Source organism: Notolabrus celidotus, chromosome 22 (assembly GCF_009762535.1).
Source record: "Notolabrus celidotus isolate fNotCel1 chromosome 22, fNotCel1.pri, whole genome shotgun sequence".
NCBI classification, from domain to species: domain Eukaryota; kingdom Metazoa; phylum Chordata; class Actinopteri; order Labriformes; family Labridae; genus Notolabrus; species Notolabrus celidotus.
The window spans coordinates 4868277-4887695 of NC_048293.1; the positions used below are offsets into that span (position 1 = coordinate 4868277).

At 41.2% G+C, this 19419-nt stretch overlaps 1 protein-coding gene across 2 annotated transcripts in view; it reads left to right on the plus strand.

Moving 5' to 3' along the window:
- Positions 1 to 19419, plus strand: part of fndc3ba (fibronectin type III domain containing 3Ba) — a 125148-nt gene that overhangs the window by 22253 nt on the left and 83476 nt on the right. Inside the window, exons 2-3 of one of the 2 annotated variants that reach the window (XM_034675756.1) lie at positions 10091 to 10233; positions 13758 to 13833. In XM_034675756.1, the coding sequence (XP_034531647.1) occupies positions 10120 to 10233; positions 13758 to 13833 (190 nt within the window). In that variant the 5' untranslated portion in view covers positions 10091 to 10119. Of the gene's footprint in view, positions 1 to 10090; positions 10234 to 13757; positions 13834 to 19419 lie in introns of those variants that run through there. The other variant, XM_034675755.1, reaches the window with a different exon arrangement.

Here is a 19419-nt window from a genome sequence, read left to right on the forward strand (position 1 = left end):
CTCTTACCCCTCTCTGTTATCTTTTCTCCCTTTGTGTCGCTACTCTTACACCAACGATACAGGTGCATCCGTGTTTTTACACAACCACTGTGTCTGATTTATGATGATGATGATGATGATGATGAGTGTCCTATGAGTGTGCATTCCTACTTTGTGACATACAGAATCTCAAAGAGGCTTCTGACTGAGGTTGACTTCTGTTTGTCACAGATATTCTGCAGAAGTAGATCCAAACTCATGACTTGTAAACCGCAGTTACAAAGAATAACATGTGAGATAAATCAAAGTTCACTTTCACTTTCACTTCTCCCGCTTCCTCTCTTTTGTGTTTCTGTTTTTCTAAGCTCACTGTCCCATGAATACGGCTGAAATCAAATCTGTATCCTCAACTTAAATATTGATATTAAAGGGATAGTAAGTGTTTTTTTTTGATATAGTAGTATAGCATTATGGTAGTAGACTCAGCCCTGGCTAGTGGTGGATGACTGCGCTACAGCTTAGACACGACATACTGTATGATCATCAATTTAAACCTTCAGTAATCGAAATATTAATAATTTGTTTAACTGACTGTCAATTCTGGCGCCGACCATAGACTGTATAAAATATGGACGTAGTATCCGTGACGTCACCCATCTGTTCCTAAGAGCTGTTTTGAAGCAAATCGACGGCAGCAGCCATATTGGTAATGCGGAAATCAACTAGGCAGAGTGTGACGTAGTGTGAGTCTCTTAGCCAATGGCTGTGTGTTCCCGACCGGGAGTCACGTCAGTCATGTCCTTATTTGGGCAAAACTCATAATCTTAATATCTTCTTAACCGTCACGTTAGAAAAAAATTCACCCCCCTACAGTGTGTGCTGTAGGGGGGGTGTAAGGCTGTAAACATGTTTATTAATGCTGCAAAGATCGTCTTTTTCCCATTCATATCAATGTGGTTTCCGGTGTTTCTGCAGCCAGCCTCAAGCGGATTTTCGATGTATTGCAGTTTATATCACTTCCGCATTGGCTTCATCGTTTGAAACCGGAGTTTGCCGCTTGGCGCCGACTAGTAAAAGAGACAAAGTGACATCGTTTGGGACAGCCCCCAAAATGTCACTGTCCCATTAAGAAGCAACTGACACAAAGCCATTGAAAAAGGTGCATGTTAAACTACAATCTGACAGCACTGTTTCAACCCACCATACCTTTATTTGAAGCGCAAGTGTTTCGTTTTTTAGCTCCTCTCTTTTTGTCTCCTCGTTTTCTCTCACTCTCCCGATTTAACCTCCGTACTTCAAGAAAAAACTCCAAGATTCACAACAGCAGCATTTCTTTTATAACTCCTTCCTCCTCTGTTTTTTAATCACATAGTTGCTGGCATTTAAAAATGGCGGTTGTGTTAGATTCTTGCAGAGCTCGTGTATGAGCAGTCAGCAAAGTTCACTTGTCCAAACTCCACCAAGTTTTTTCACAGCCCAATGAAAAGGAGTATGTTGGTTGAAGGGCAGTTTTTTTGTGTGTGTGGTAGGAACCAAAATCAGAAGCAGCTTTAAGTCACTGAGTTCCCTGCAAGAGTTCTCAAGTTCCTGGAAAAGTTGGTGTGCTGGATAAAAGGGCTTTGATTCTGAGTGTTGCTGTGTTTGTGGATATTAGCACAGTGTGTTGTTGGTTCTGGTTTCTGCATTAAACTGTTATCTGGGACAGGGAACAATGTTTCTTGGTGTTCCTTCATGCCAAAGTGAACCAACAAGCCAAGGTTTTCATGGAGGCTTGGTTAGATTAAATGCAATGTATTGCTGTGATGTTAAATATTGTGTTCTGCATATCAATGTTTGCATGCATTCAGACCAAACTGACATTACATTGCTCTTAGGCAGCATATTCATCTTCTATTAATCCATTAGATAAGCCAGGACACATTTTTAGTAATAGAATTTCTATTTTTATACCATGTAACCTTCTACCAGACAAAAGAAAGGCCCCAGGCGTATTACAGTACATAACATTGATAGACAAGCTCAATTTTTCCTGTTTGGAACCCAGACAGAGAGAGACATCCTCTGCTCAAAAAATAGCAGTTCTTGCAGCTTACTTCTGCATGGCTCTCAAACTTTAACCTGCTTTCTGTCCAAGTTTCCAGACAGTTATAGATTCCCATCATCTCCAATGACTGCCTCCTTGATAAAAGTGCTTCTAGGGACAGCAGGATTTCATCTGAAATCAATGCTTATCTCTTTTAGAGACACATGCACTCGTCAGAAAGACCGGCCACATCAGCCCGAGGTGATCCATTGATCATACTTCTGTAAAAGAAAAACTGACCCAAAGCTGGCAGCCTTTAGGAGAATCATCTTGTAATGTGTGTAAATGTCTGTATCCATCAGTGTAATCTCTGGGTCACTCAGGAGTGGGCTGAAACACTGCAATTATCAACAGGTTTATCAGCCCAACAGATGGAGCAGAATTGTGTTTGAAGTTGGCAAAGAGACTACAAACAATGGCCTGTTTTGAGTCCTGCTCATATCTCGGTGTGCAGAAGGTCAAGAGATGTTGTAATAATGTTATGAACTGGTCTCAGCCTGAAAGACAAACTGTGGCGTAGGGCCTCATGGCTGTATTGCTTGTGAACAGAACTTTGCTCAGCCTGTCTGTAGTTCAGATGTTATAGTAGTATGTATGGCTAAATAAGGATCCAGATACTTCTTCCTGTACGTGTACTTCAGCACTGACCAATACTGAGTAACTTGCTAATAAAGCTGTGCAAATAAAATAATATATAATATATGTATCGTGATACATTTGTTATCTTTTAAGAGCTGTAAGCTATCCTTATAAGTTATAACTCTGTGTGGTTGTCATTTTTTTGCAAGTTGAAGGAACCCCAACATGAAAGAAAGCTTAGCACCTAGAATAGAATAGAATGTACTTTATTAACCCCTCTATGTCCTCTTCCAGCCAGAGAGTGTCAAAGGAACTCTACATTTTTACATGAAACAGCTTTGTTTTTTGCCAGCTTTGATTATCTTTATGTTAAATGTAAAAAGAAAGTACAACCTTCAACTGTGTGGCTGGAAATCTCTGTTCACTAACGTCTTGCTAGCTTGATAAATGTTACACAGTCAGCTAGCGACTGATAGTTCTTCTTTGCTGCTCTTTCAGGTTTTAGAGGAGGCCATGCAATATATTCTGGTGTTTAGGCTTCTGTTTAAGGGAAAAAGAAACAAATATCCTACATTTAATAAGTGGGCTGAAAAAACACGGTATCAGATTGATCCACTGACTAGCGCACTCGCTGCTAACAGTTGTACTTTATTGTAGGCGTTTCTACACGGGCAACAACTCTGAAGTACATGGGTTTGGAAAAAGTATTCGACTAAAGGCCAAATTCCACCAGATCTGTGTCCGGTCCGTCTCTGATCCGTCACGGCACCGGATCTGATAGGTTTCTATTCTAGTCAATCTGTTAACCCTCACTGGTTCCACTCCGTTCGGAACGCAACAGATCAGATACTAAGACTTCTGTTTTTGCCGGATGCCGGAGCACGACGCATTGATTCAGCACACTCTGTGTTATCGTTAGATTGTTTTTTACTGAACTATGACAAAAAACTGTCATTTAGAGTGGAGGCAGGCCTGGAGTCAACAAGTCAGAGGTTTTTAGAGGACCATAAAGACAACATGGATGGGGAGAGGAGGAGGAGAATCCTTGATTCAGTGATTGCTGCAGGAAAACCATGGTCACATGACTCCAGCTGTCCGGCGGTCCTGCTCCGTGCTGCGTTCCAAAAACGCAATCAGTCTGCAGCGGATCGGAGACGGACTGGACACAGATCTGGTGGAAGTCCCGTGTCAGCCTTGTCAATTTAAGGGTCTTTCTCCATTGATGCTGTTTGTTGCGTTAGCAGCATTTTTTCTAATACACATTAACCAGATTAGCATTTTTAGCACTCGGTCCTTTAAGTGCATACAATGCTCAGCATCAGCCATTTTTTGTACTTGCAGCACTCACAGCTGAAAATCATTCAACTTTTGAAATGCCACTTCTCCATCCCTGGACAATCAAAATCAAGAAGGGGCGAGACTTGTGATAGAAAGTTTTTTAACAACAATGGTCACGGTTTGTACGGAAGAGAAACTGACCACACTCCGTGCGAGCTATACTTTCCAGATCTAGTGCTGCTGACACAATTCCTATCAACTGTCCTAATGTATTCTTTGTGAAATGTCACTGAATGAAAGCAAATCTGTAGCATACAGAGCGTTTTAAAACAGACTTAATGGTCACTACTAAGGGAATAACGTATGTAACCTAGCAACAGTTAGCACCCTTGAGAACCCCTCTGGAATTGGGGTTGTGGGAGCTGCCAGCACAAAAAAACAACCATGGCATTAAGGGACATAGCTCTGAAATGTTTCTCACATCTATCAGTTCAAATGAAGCCAGTCAGAAAAAGTCTTTCAGAAATGAACATTTTGTTAACAGAGCCTAAATATTCTATTCCCTTGTTACTTACTGCAGAGGAAAAGTACAAACTTAGAGTCAGGCATGCTGATGTACTGATTCAGCATTGCACCGCATGACGAATGACCAAGACATGACTGGCTTTGATCTCCCCAGCTGCAAGACGTATTATAAAAAGCAGCCATAAAGTTGAGCAGTAATGTGAAAGAAATACATGTATGACCAATGAGCTCATGTGTAATGTTATATCACCTGTGGTTTCTGGAAACTGCTCTCTGTCACAGAGCTTTATTTTCCTTACGTCATTCAAACACAACTCTGTGGTTTGAGACATGTGATTGGTTTCATGCAGTTGTGCTATTGTGCCTGGTTTTTTTATGAATAACTCATTCATGTGCAGGAAAAGAGAAGTGCAAGATTGTAAAAACAAAGGATGATTTGACATTTTAGATTAATGTTGTTTTTGCTATGTATAAAAAAAAAAAACAGGCAAGTTTCCAAGACCAAATTTGATTCCAAAGAAAGGTTTTAGTGTCCTGAAGGTTGCATAAATGTGTGAGTGTCTGTGTCTGGTTGCAGGAAGAGAGGTGTGAAGCAGTTGACTGGAAGTAAGTCAGACAGTCTGTTATGTGCTTGTGAATATCCAGTATGCTTCATCAGGATGGACAAACTGGAGTCATTGGGCGTGTGTGTCAATGATGAATGGCTCTATGAGTAATGACCATCGTGTTATGAGGTCAGAGCTGCCGCTGCTGCTGCTGCTGCTAAATATCTGGAGCTTCTGTGTGTGTGACTGTTACATCCAGGATTGTGTTTTTAACTCTATGCATCTTTTATGTTAGAGAGGCAGTTCCACGCTTACACAGGCCTTTCTGTCTAATGACACAGATGGGTGTATTTTCACACACACTCTCACACACACTCTCACACACAAACATTCATACACAAGAACAAGTGGGTGATTGTTTTCTGGATTCAACTTGGAATTTTTCAATTTAACATTTTATCCCAGCTGGGAATCGACACCTTAGTCCTCCCACATTCCACAAGGGAACGGAAACCACTGCTTGTGCATGTGTGTGTGTGTGTGTGTGTGTGTGTGTGTGTGTGTGTGTGTGCATGGTGGTGTCTGAAGCTATCAACAGCAGCACCCATCTGGTAATGATTCTAGAGAGGAAAATGAAGGTCATTATTCATCATTGATACATTAAACTTCCAGATATGTGCATTAGCTTGTAGGAAACATTCGCAACCCACCTCAGAGAACAGCTGCAGAAATGGAGCTCATCTACATTTTCCCTGCATTTAACGTCCATTATGTCTGAGCTCATGAAGCAAATAGTCACAAAATCTGATCTCTTTACACAAGTGGATATTCATATTTTTGTTAAGTTACTTCTGCACGGGGTAATTTCACACACCAGTTGTTCCAAATTGCTGTAGAAAGTTGAATGTTTCTACTTAGAGGAAGCTAATGCCAAGAGTTATTAAAAAGACATCTGTAAGCAGAACACAGCACATTGTGTGAAAGAAACATTCGCTTTCAAGAAAAGTTTGACATTTTAAGAAATGTAGTGTCTTGAGAATTGAATGTCAAAAATTTGCTAAACTGCAGCCAGACTAATATTAGCGTAGCTTAAAGACTTGGGTAAACAGCTCTCCTAAGTTTTCAAGAAACAGAAACAGTTTGATGATGTTCTTCTTTTATGTTACATCTCTTTGACAACAGGGCCAGATCCGGGGGATGGCCCCCTTTGAGATCTGGTTGGCCACCCCTAAAATACCAAAATATGACTGACTTTTGTAAGAGGCAGGACTTGCATTAAATTAACTTTTCGGGGCTGTGTAACAACATAAAATCTTTTGTTGGTACTCACCATTTTGACTCGAGACACACATCTTCTTTTTGAGTTGTTAAAGATTTTAAGATTTTAATAAGGTTTAAATTGTTGTTTCTCAGTGTTACCTCTTAAGTTGAAACATTATACACAAGAATATAACACCTTTTGGATACTTAAATGTAAGCAATGTATGTTGATTTAATTAGTGTAGATAGAGAGGTAAAAATGCTATGAAGTCACGTGTGTGAGCCCCTACTTCATGCCACCCCCTGCCAAAGTCAGTGCCCCAGTTTGGCATCCCGGTAAAAGCGGTCTGGCTCCACCTCTTTTTGATACTCCTCTTTCTGTACTTCTTAAACAAACAAGATATCTCATGTAAAGAGATTAATTTTGTTATCTTTGCACAGAGCTGGGCTACCTTTCGCCTTGTGTGTAGCCTTGTTCTACACATTCTAGTTATGCAAATCTATGCATAACACCTGGTCTTAATATCCTCTAAACAGATGGGTTATAAAAAAATAATAACCTTTGTACAATGTGTATGAACCAAGAATGAAACTATTCTGGCCAAAACCATTTTTCGAACCAGGCTTCAAACATGTTTAATTTTGTCCTAAAAGTAGGCGTTTTAACATGGGTGTAACTGGGGATTCCTGGGCTTTTGAAACCGGCTCCAAGTGGACACTTGAGCTACTGCATTTTTTGTGGCTTAACTTTTCAACACCAGAGGTTGCTTCTTGGATGATACATTAGCAAGGGAAGAAATAACGCAAACTTTGCATAGTAGCGAACGCCACTTATGCTCTTCCATTTGAGTCAAGAGACATACTTAAGAAATCATCTTTTATACTCTTCAGTTTGAAGGACCCTTAAGTAACACTTGATGTGCAGCTTTTCTCTTTTAGAACACCTTCATTTTTTAAAGCATGTAGTTTTTTTTAAAAGCATGTAGTTTCTTTTTCTCCTCCCTGCATGTTGAAATAACTTCCCCCTGTAACCTAACCCAACACCAGAACATCTTAAACACCATGCAGCCAATTTGACTGGAAACACAATTTTACTCATGATTCCGTCTGCATGTAGTCATGAGTAAAAGATTGTGCAAATATAATGAATTTCTAGAGGAAATGAGAGGTTATTTTGAGAACAGAGGGTTATTGGAACAGACGTCCTCCACTGTCCTCCTCTGCATTTTCTCTATTTATCATTTTAGCCGATCCCTCATTTACTCATCCCCTCTCTGTTTCTCCCCACTTTCTTCTCCGTCTTCCTCTCTCTTTTTCCTGGCAGAGCTCAGAGTGGTGTTACCATCTGTCTGTGATGTGTCCTGGACACAACTCTGCATGTGTGTGTGTGTGCATGTGTGTTTAAGGCTGGATGGCCAGGCTGAGCTGGGAACGGGGCTCAAATGGAGGAGGAAGACGATTTGGAGATCGGGGGTGAAAAAAATAGAGTTGAGAAAAAAAAGCAATTGAGTGGTGAAAGAAGGGGTGAAAAAAGACATGGCGAGTGTTGCGTGAGTGTGTGTGTGTTTATGTTGCAACAGTATGAGCCCCAGCTGTGTGTTCTACTAACCTTTTCAAAGACCCTGTTGGAGCTTGACGGCGACCAGCTGAAAGAAAAGACACAATGACACACAGCTGTTTTCACATGCGTGTATTAGTCATGTGTGTGTGTGTCGGAGATAGATTTCTTTTACTTATTAAAGTAGCAGCAAATCCTTGCTGCATACTGTGATTGTATGTGTGCCTATGTGTGCTAATAGCAGCTTATAACCATTAGTCAGTAGCTCTTAAGCAGTGATTTCACTCAGCAGGGTTAAACTGGAACACCTACGTCATTCCTTAATCTACCTCTGGCAATAAATCTGTGTGTCATATATGTGTGTGTGCATATGTTGCTTGTGTGAGCGCTCAGTTAACTTTAGCACAACTTTTTTGGCAGGGGTTCTTTATTGTGTGTGTTTGTGTGTGCACATTCCCCTGGAGGCAACATATATTGCACTGCTGTATGGGAACTCCCTTGGTTGAGTAAGGGCATCTTTTTTTGCTATGTGTTAACACATCCATACATTTTGACTGATAAACTCTGGGTTAACATCGTGGCTGCAGAGCGTGTGCTCAGCGGACACACATTTAGTCTTTTAGCTGAAAGCATGTTATTTTCCACTTAAGATGAATGGCTTTGGATGTTGCTTTAATTTTTTCACAGTTGTACTTTAGGGTTTTACTGCTATTATTATGCGAGCAAAGAAACCATCTCCAAATTTAGCTCCCTGGGTTCCTCCCCAAAGAGCACTAGCACAAATGACCCCAGAAGCCCTCAAAAGACACCGTTTGCTTGCTATGTGTTTGCAAAGGAATAAAAGCCTTCTGTGTGAAGTTTTTACAAAGCTAACAGCAGGTGCAGTGTACCTTTTCACCTAATCAAAGTGAGACCCTATTCATCCAATATACAGTACTTTCTTTTATTAATCCCCCAAACAGGATATTAACTATAATCCCTCCTCTATTTTACAAAACCATTGTTGATGATTAAGTGCTTTGAATTTGTCTCTCTTTCCTCTACCTCTTTAATGTTTTTGCTTTTATACTGTCATGATATGACTTGTTGTATTTCATAAAAGGCTTTTGCAAAGCTGCTATAAGAGGAAAAGACGGCGTATTATGTAATATTATCCTAGGAAAACACAACTTTCCTTACCTTCATTAAGTGGGTTGATCTTGTTCATCTTTCCATCTCTCTCATTCTCTATGTGTGTGCTAGCGTTTGGCTATCCGTCATGTTTCACTGCACTTCAGTTAATAAAAATAAATCTTGGTTTTGATCCAAGTGCTTATCCAAATTGGGCTCAAACTAGTGTGATTACAATGAACCCAATGAGAGCAGGGAAATTCAATAAAAGTGCCTCAACAACGCAATGAGGTTTTCACGCTGGCATGAAGTGGAAAATTGCTTTGTTGATGAGGAAATTGTGCTGTTAGCGCTAATGGAAACACACTGCTAGGCTGCGTTATTGCAGGCTTGACATAATATGGCATCATATTTCATTTAACAACATGTACAGAGAGAAACACACACTTGTTTTCTGTTTGTCTGAGAATTAGATAGAGAAGTGATACCACCCTTTTATGTTTGTTTTACATGATGCTCCAACCAGCTAGCTGAGCCTAGCTTAAAACAAGAAGGAAACAGCTAGCTAACGGTTTAAACAACACAGGTTCAATCCGTTTAGAATGTTTCGAGATATTTTTGGGGGGAATTTGTTAGCTTTAAAGCTTAGCTAGCTGACCGTGTTAGCTGGTTCATTTCAGTCTTTATGCAAAGGTTAGCTAACCAGCTGCTAGCTTGGGCTTGAAAGTAAAGACGCAACATTATCAGTCTTCTTCTCGACACAAACACCACTCCTGGAAATTTTAAACCATTTCTTAAAAAACTTAAATTTAAAATGTCAAAACGCAAACTTCTTTCCAACATTAGCAGATGTTGGATACTTTCTTTGCTAGTTCTTTCAACTTTCAATGAAAGTTTGAAATATGCTAGCAACAGGAGACGGTGAACTTAAGAAACAGCACCTTTTCCTTTTTTCTTCCTTTTTTAATGCTATAGAGTCTAGTTTGAATCTTCAAATCAATACATGCTAATAATCCTAACTTGGTTGTTAAACTGTGTGCTGTATGTTCCTGGTTTCTTCACTTGACAGTGGAGTGAAAATATGCTTCTGTACTGTATTCCGGTATGTGTTTGTGTTGTCACGTATTGCCTCTGTTCCTCATTCTCTCTCTCTTTCCCTCTCTGTGTTCGCAGGTAGGGCAGTTCAGTGAATTTCTCCATGAATGTACGTCACAATGATGATGACAGACCAGATTCCACTGGACTTGGCTCCGCCCCCCCTCCTGAACGAGGTCCCTCTCATGCCTCACATGGTTAACGGTGACGCAGCACAGCAGGTAAAACCTCACCCACACAAACACACAAACACACACACACACACACACACACACACACACTAACACACACACACACACACACACACACACACACACACACACACACACACACACACACACACACACAAACACAAACACACACAAACACACACAGCTGCCATTTGCATTCAGTTATCCGTGCAAATTTTAACATGCAAAAACATCTTTCAACATTCCTGTGTTGCCATGTACACACCATCCAGATGCACGGATGAATACACATCAAACAGCCATTCAGGAGCAGCTCTTTATTGTCACATCATCACCTAGCTTGTTGGTTGTTGCCACAGGTAATGAAAAGCTGCTACAGTAACACATGTGGTCTTTAATAGGAGCAATAATAAACACAGACGCATACAGGCATGTACACATCCATCAGTCGATCCTACAGACAGTTTTTATGGCAGCATATAACTCGATTGATGCATCTCAGGCCTCGGCTTAAATGACTTTGGAAAAGGATTCAACCACTTCTCTCTGACTGATCTTATCAGAAGCTGCAGAGCCAACTGGAGCACCTTCAAAGTACAAACCCCACCCGAAGCTCTGTGCAGACGAAAGGAAGCGATCATCGTAATTAAAAGCATCACAGTTAATTGACCTGCGTCTAATCCAGATAGATTCTTACACCGTGTGCTTTTGCTAGATGAGAGATGATGATGATGATGTTTATGTATCATCCCTGCCTGTTCCCTCTCAGCCCAGAGGAAGTGTGGTGGGAGTGTTTTGGCTGCGACACATAACAGTTAGGGAGGGTTTTGGCTGTTGCACGCAGCAGTTAGAGTGCTCTTTTTATTGTAACACCCTGCAGTTTCAGCTCGGTTCCCAGTGTGGAATCAGGGATCCAGACCGATGATTATATAGATCTGACTCTGCATGCATGTGTGTGTGTTCTTCCATGTTTGTGTGTATTCGTTGGTTACCCTGTGTGTGTTTCTTTTATCAGTGTCTACGTTGAGACTGAGTACATACTTCTGTGTTTGTGTTTGTGTCTGCTAGCTTGTCTATCAGTTTTCCTGTCTGTGTATCTGTGTCTACCTGCCTACACCTGTTTATGTGTGTGTTTATCTGTGTCTGTGTTGCTGTGGTGCATGAAGGCAGAGAGATCACAGACGTTGTTAGGGTGCATTAGTATGGGATTACATAAGGGAGAAAATCATAAAGAGCCAAACATGCTAGTGTTACATCTAAGCTGGTTGTAACTATGATATAAAAACTAAAGGCATTTTGACAGGGACACCCTTTAAACAGAAACACCGGCAGCATAGAGCTTCAGACATGTGGCATTCCTGATATTTACTGCTGTGCTGCATTGACACATTTTCCTGCATGTTGTTGGCGTTTCCACACTTGCTTAATTCACACAGCCACAGACAGTGCACATTGCCTTCTTTGCCTCATTTTATGTAGAATTAAGCCACATGTCGGACCGCTTCTGTTTCCTGTATGACGTCATTGTTTTGCAAGGCATGCGTAACTATATGGAAGGTATATGTGGAAGGCATAATGGCAAATGATGTTGATAGCTCAAAGTAGTTGGAACTGGTTCTGGAGATACAATGCTACCCAGCAGACCAATCACAGGGCTTCTAGTCTGCGTTGTTCTGACACAGGTACTTTTTTGAGGAGGTGCAAATACATATGCTTATGTGTAGGTTCAGGGCTACTCAGACCTCCAGATTAGGTTTGACTCAGAATTATCAATTAAGACATGACATCATAAGCACGCACGCGTTTTTTTTATATTAACATCAATGCAACCACTGTGATAGGCTGGCGACCTGTCCAAGGTGTACCCTGCCTTCCGCCCGAAGCCAGCTGGGATAGGCCCCAGCCCCCCATGACCCCTAACGGGATAAGCGGTCAAGATAATGGATGGATGGATCAATGCAACCAGTCGGACATGCAGACATCTTTGCTGTTCTAAATACGATTCTCCTTATTTTACCCTGAATGTTTTATTCATCCAACTACGTGATGCTCTTCCTGGTTTGCACTTGTTGCATGATAGTGACATTATCACCCTCCACCACTTGCTTGCAGGGAATTTTCACAACTACGTATATCCTGCTGAGTTCTCACATTAGCACATCCTGACTTTACGCTTTTAGGATGAAAATTTCAGATGTTCGCTTTCACACATACAACCTGGAGTTTTGTTTTGATAGAGATTTTGTCTCTTTATAGATGGTGCAGCTTTCAATTGCTGTAATGTTGTTTAGATGTGTAGACTACTCAAAGGAGATGTTTGGAGATGAGGTTTTTCTTTTCATATGATGACATAATACTCTTAATAACACATTAAAGGTAATTCTCTCATCAAGGTATCTATGTTTTTGTCAAATGTAAATAATGAGCCATGAAAATGGTTAATTAGGCAATGTTTTTAAGGTTTTTTGATGGCTCTAATAGTGTTTTACCTCCAAATCTAGACATTTGTCTGCAGATTTGACGAGTCAGAAAATGTATGACACTTTTTTTAACTCAGATATTTGAACGTATGAAACCAGGAGCTGAATGTATCTATTTAAACATATTAATTATGCTACTTGACCATAAAACATATACCAATACATTGGCTTGTGTAAGTTTGAACATACATAACAGTAAACGCACTCCGTCTACACACACACACCCACATGGTCTGTCAGGGGGGTTTTCTCAGTCCTTGAGAAACATGGGTCGCCCTGTACTATGCTAGGGTTCCCATAGCAACTGCAGCCGCTGCAGCAGACGGAGCAGGAAGCGTGTGTGTCTGCGTGTGTGTGTGTGTGTGTGTGAGAGAGATGGGGAGAGGAGCAGGTTAGCGCGGAGATGGGAGAGCATGCAGACACTACAGGAGGAGCGCAGGATATGAAGATTTTACAACGGCACACCTGTAGAGCATAGACAGGGCTGTGCTCGTGTGTGTATGTGTGAATACATGTGCGTGTGTGTGTAATGGAGGGTCACCTGTTTCATGTCTACAGCCATGTGTACACTCTCAACAATCTGTATGCGGAGAATATGACGGTAAGGTGCATGCTCACTCCCTTCTGGCAGAAAGAAACACTTGTAAATCAAAACTGTGACACATATATGTTGTTTACTTAATTGAATATTTGATTATTATGAAAATATACATTACTCCATGTGTGTGATTTATGTATGAACTGGTGGTTGTGGTTGTCTGCCACTCAGTTTGGTAAAAAGAGAGAGTCTTTTTCAAACAGGGTGTGTGAGACAGCTGCATTGTCTCTCCATTAGCTTACCTAACACCTCACTCACATGTGTGTGAACTCTGAGTGTACGCCCTACTCCTGGATCTGATGGTTACTGTGTGTTATGTCACCTCTGCAAGCTGATTGGCTGTCCAGCGAGAAGACAGACTGTCCTGTTTTGTGATTGCTAAAGATTGATGTATGTTCATGATATCACATGTGACAGCTGTTCCTGTATTGCCTCATTAATCTGATCTATGAGTGTGTGTATCTGTGTGTGTGCAGGTGATTCTGGTGCAGGTGAACCCAGGGGAGACGTTTACCATCCGGGCAGAGGACGGCTCACTGCAATGCATCCAGGGTAAGTCCCTTTTCATAAATTACTTTATCATCATGTTAACATTTGGCCTGGTGGATGCTCTGATGTGTGTCACTTTAAGACACACTATTTCCCATCACTCCCTGCCCATGCTTACATGATGTGTATGGGTTGGAAATGAAACCTGATGATTCCACTTAAACTAAGTTTACTGTGTATTTGAACATTACAGAAATAAAGCCTGACATAAGCCGCTTACACATAACAATCCTGTAACAGTGCTGTAACAAACACATGAGGCACAGCATGTAAACACAGCGCTGTTCCGCCCAGTGACGTGACACATTGCCACCCTCTTCCCCACTTCTACTACTCAACTTCGCCTCACCATAACACCTGTGTTACACACCTGCGTTACACACCTGCAGTACGCCTTACACATTGCAGATGAGGCGTAATGGGAGTAAATCTCCTGCATGATGATTGCAAGATGATGCATTCATGTTCTATGATAAGAATTGGAGAACAAATTGCCTACTTTTAAGGAAGCCAAATCCCAGTTTTACAATATCCAGCTTTAAAGAAGAAGAAAATGACGTGCTTTATTAATCTCAGAGGGGAAATTGAACTTTGTACACACACATAGGCTGGGAAAACACATGTGTACAAAGATGATCCAATGGACGTGCACCAATGGAGAGATCTCATAGTGAAGGGGCTGCATATGAATGGGCATCATGCGCAGTTAGGGGTGTAGTGCCTTGCTCAATGGCACCCTAGTAGTGTTCAGAAAGTGAGGTGTCAACACTCTAATAACCAGTTCCAATTTCCATATTGGTCCAATTTGGGACTTGAACCAATGATCCTCCGGTCACCAAGCCCCTAAGGACTGAGCTACTGCCGCCGAACTGGGTGTTTCAAATTTTTTTTAAATGGCTTGAGAGTTCAGCGTTGAGCAACGAGGGGCATGCATTACCTTAAATCAGAAGTGTGGCTTTTCAAGATGAAAACTGGTTTAGTTATTGGTTTGCGACTCAGCATTTGTGCAGATTTTATATTCTTTATGGTGTTTACTTTTTAAAAAACTGGGGAAATGGTTGTCAGTAATGTACAGTGTATGATAGATATTGATGTCGTACATGCAGGCGGAACCATAAGAATGGTCCTGAATTGATGCTGTATAGAGAGAAGTCAATAATGCAGCAGTAAGCGGGAGGTTCAGGAAAAAGCTTGCATTGAGCATGCTATATTTAAATCCTAAAGGTGGAAAGCAAAGTCAGGGACAGATTAGGACAGCGTTGGCAGCTATAGTCTCACTCTCTGAGAATCTGATATCAGAACATGAAAAGCCTGGAAATGTAATCCACTTAGAGGCCCTTAAAGACGAAGGAGGTGGCAGTAGCACGGGAATTCCCCAGCTCTTGTGGAATCGCGTCTCACTTTGATGATGTCAGCAGAGTAAGTTGAAAGGGTGCCTTTGTTTTCATCCCTCCCTCTGTCTGTCTCCTGCTTCTTCTCCCACTCTTTCTCTTGCCCTCTGTGCGAAGGGTTTTGGCTCAGGCGCTGATTCCCTCTTTGGAAAAGGAAAAACTCAACCACCGCTGCCGCCAACCCCTTATACTCTATGTTGTAACTAATTACAGCCCGCCTCCTTTTCTCTGCCCGCCGTGTAATTCAATTTTTCCCCTGAAATCAGTGGGATCAACCAAGGCAGGCCTTGGAGGCACAGATGATCCCAGATAGAAACAGTGCATGATGGGATGGACGGATGCAAAGATGTGCAGATAGAGTGCACAATAAATTTCCAGATATGGATCAGTGAATGTGAAAAGACAGGAAGAAAGGACAGATGAAAGAGTGTTTCACTGCACATAGACACACATCAGCAAAAAGGAAAAGCACACAGTCTTGACCTAGCTGGAGTCTGGTGGTTGTCTGTTTATTTGTGTGGCGGCTTGTGCGCACCAGCATGCAAAATTTAGCATCCAAAGCACAGTGTGCATCTGTGTCTGTGTGCTTTTTTTGGTGCTTTTTACTCCAGTTAATTGGGCGGGTGGCCGGGGGTTCCAGGGTCATGTTTGAATGCACATATTATTAATGTGGAGGGCCACACACAGAAACTCCTGCTCTCTCTCTGTATGTGTGGAGGAGGTCACTGGGTTTAATGAGAGGTGGAGTGTGGCAGTGTGTTATGAAGGCGAACTGAGTCGCTCCTTAGACAGAGACTCGGTGTGATTACTCAGACCTCAGAGCTCTACGTTTTTTTCTTTTGCTAGTGCTCGTGTGTGTGTGTGTGCGTGTGTGTGTGCGACGCAGAGCGAGATTACAGAGACCTCAGGGCACAAGCAGGACCCAGCTTTTATATAAAGTAACCTCTGTTTAGCTGCTGTACTGCGGTGCATGCATGCAAACATGCACACACACACACACAGACACACAGTCGCTGTGCCAAGACAGAACCAGCCTGGAGACGCCGACAGCAGCCAAAGAGATTCTTTCATACAGACCTTCAGCCTCCTCCTCCTCCTCCTCCTCCTCGCTTGTTTTTCCTCTGTTTAACTCCTTTCTTCTCCTCATTTGCTTGCCTCTACCTTCAAGTCAAACCTGCAGGAGCAAGGAGATGATTGTGTTTGCTGGAATGATGTTAAGCGCTGCCTGTTAGTCTCTTCACTGCTGAATTCTACGGGCTTAATTACGCTCCTTTATTTGGACTGAAAGTTTACATAGAATTTAATTACCCTCAACAAATTCCATAACCTCAGGGCACAGAAAACCTTTTAGAGCTGCATTGTGCACGTTAAAGTCACTCCTTTCGCTCTGAAATATGAGAGTGTTTGCAGCTGTGTTCAGGAGTTCAGTCTCAGATATGTTGATGATTTCTTTGCTTCTTTATCTATGAAGTTTGATGCATCCTCTAAGACTTTCTTCAGCCCAGCTTTGAAGCACTGATCCAGTCTTTCTGTAGTAGTAGTCTTTCTACAGTCCTTCCTGTATCAGTGTGTTAATTAGCATGCACTGTGTATGTGTTTGGGTCTGCATGTCTCCATCTCCTGTTTAAACAGCCTGACCTCTCAGTGCTCCGGGGGTCAGCTTCCCCTCAGCCCACCCCTGCCCCCGTCTATCTCTCACCCTGTTGCTCTCATGTATACACTCTCCTCCCGCCTTCCCCTCCCTTTCTCTCCCCCTCCCCCACTAAGACCATTCCCCTGAGCTTTCCCACACTCACATCAAAGGACAAGACTCTGGAGGGTGTGTTAGAGCACCCTGCTATGGAATGTGAGTGTGTTAATGTGTGTGTGTGTGCATATGTGTGCTAGTGTTGATGTGTGTTTTACAAGGCTGTGTTGGTTTACTGTGTTGTTTGCTCTCTGTTGGACTTTTATGAGGGATGATGAGGCCAGGGGGTGAAGAATAGGAAGCAGTGACCCACCAGGCAGGATGTGACATCACTAGACACTAGTGACCACAGCTACAAGTCACCTGTGGAGCAGTTTGCAGCTTTGGTTGAAATAATGTTTTATCAATAGCTGATTGGTTTGATTATTCCAAATTTGAGATGCATGCGTAGAATCTTGTACAAAGGGCAGAGGTCAACTTTTCTTCTGTGCGGGTATTTAAAGACACATTTTGTAGTTCAGTATAAAAACAGTTTCATCAGCACAACAATGTGTTTGTTTAGAACTGTAAGAGATTCCAAAACCATTATTATTCTATATATTTTGGATCAATAAATATGCCAATTATTTATCACCTTTAGACATATACTTGTTAGCTGGTATAGCAACAATAATGCTATCTATCAACTGAAGTCTTGTTTACTGTACACGTATATGTTTTGTTGTTGTTGGTGGTTTTATATGCAACTGATGTCCAATACTGCAACTGATACTAGTAACGATACAGATAGTGCTACCAATACCAGTATTAATACGGACAATGAGATGGATACTGCTATTGATACTGATACTGATAACAATACAGTTAGAACACCAATATCAATGCAAAAACTGATACTTCTAACTACAATGATACAGATACTGTTTAGAGATAGACCGATATGTTTTTTTCAGGGCCGATACTGATACCCATTATTAGTAGTCAAGGAGGCTGATAACCGATATTTGGAGCCGATATTCATTTGCAGTAAAAGGGAAAATATTGGCGTCAAAATTTTGAATAATACAAACTCCAACACTTATCCCTGTTTAAATGCCTTTAAGCATTTTATTTTATATGTTTATCGAACAGCTTTTCAGATTTGCAATATGTTAAATGTTTTTTTTTATCTTAGAATTTTAAAACAAAGATGTCTATTGTCTAACAAAAAGTGCAGGGAAGTGTGGTTTTATGTCTTTTAAATCACTAATAATTGTAGGGGCCACAACGGATGCTGCTCAGATTGTCCACTGTGATGAGAAACTGCAGGGAGAAATGGAACACAAGCTAGGCTACGGTTTCTGCAGACGGTGTCATTTCTGCCACGTCATTTAATGAATTTTGAGCCAAAATAACCCAGTTTTAAATTGATCTCTTATCTGCCGTCGGATTTTTAATAAAGGCTGATGCCGATATGCGTCAAAATGCCGATAATCGGTCTATCCCTAATACTGTTACCAACCTGGACACTGTGGAGGTGGTGGCTGACAGGAGAATTATGGCCAAGCTGTCGTCTCTGATGGACATTTCTTTTCTATATATATTCTTGTTAAATTCTGGTTCTGTACACCTTTTTTTTTTGCTGCTATAACTCCATGAATCTCCCTGTTGTGGGACAAATAAAGGAGTATCTTATCTTATCTTTTCTTATCTTATCTTAATACTGATACCAATACTGGTACTAATAATTATGCAGAAACTGATATTGATACTGATAACACTACAGATAAGGTACCAATTTAAATACCAATACTTATAATAATATGGATACTGATATTGATGAGGGTAACAATACTGATACTGTTACTGAAAACAATACCGATATTGGTACCAATGCCGATACTGACACCAGTACTGATACTGATACTAATAACAATAATAGATATGATATCAATGTCAATACTGATACTTATACTGATGCTGTTACCGACACCATATGTATCAGCTGTATCAAAGATCTTATAAATGTTATTGGTATCAGGAATTTTGCACACTGAAAACTTCAAGAGTGTTGAGTAAGCATGACTTAACAAGAGTTAAAGGTTTATTGGCACCAGAAAAAAAGAAGTAAGGAACGTAGTCTTGCTATCTATTTGGAGCTGTACATCCTAGCACTATAAGTCGATATCTATCAAAGCAAATGAATAACCATCTTATGTAACTGAAATGAGATCAAAAACAGAAATAAAATGTTTCCAACATGTGATTTTCTTATGAGTAGTTAACCTCATTAGAATATGAAAACATGTAAATATGAAACATACCTGCCTCTGTCTGTCCATGCAGAATGAATGCATGACTACAAAGGCATTGTGGGAAATGCAGTCCTGTGCTGTTCTGCTGTCAGTGAAGTCAGCCTGGGATGTTTTTGAAACACTTGTTGTAGTGGACGCTGTCCGTGTGACCCCACAGATGTGGCATCTGCACCAGCTGTGTGCTGGTGTTCCTTTGCGTGTCTGTCATTTGGATGGA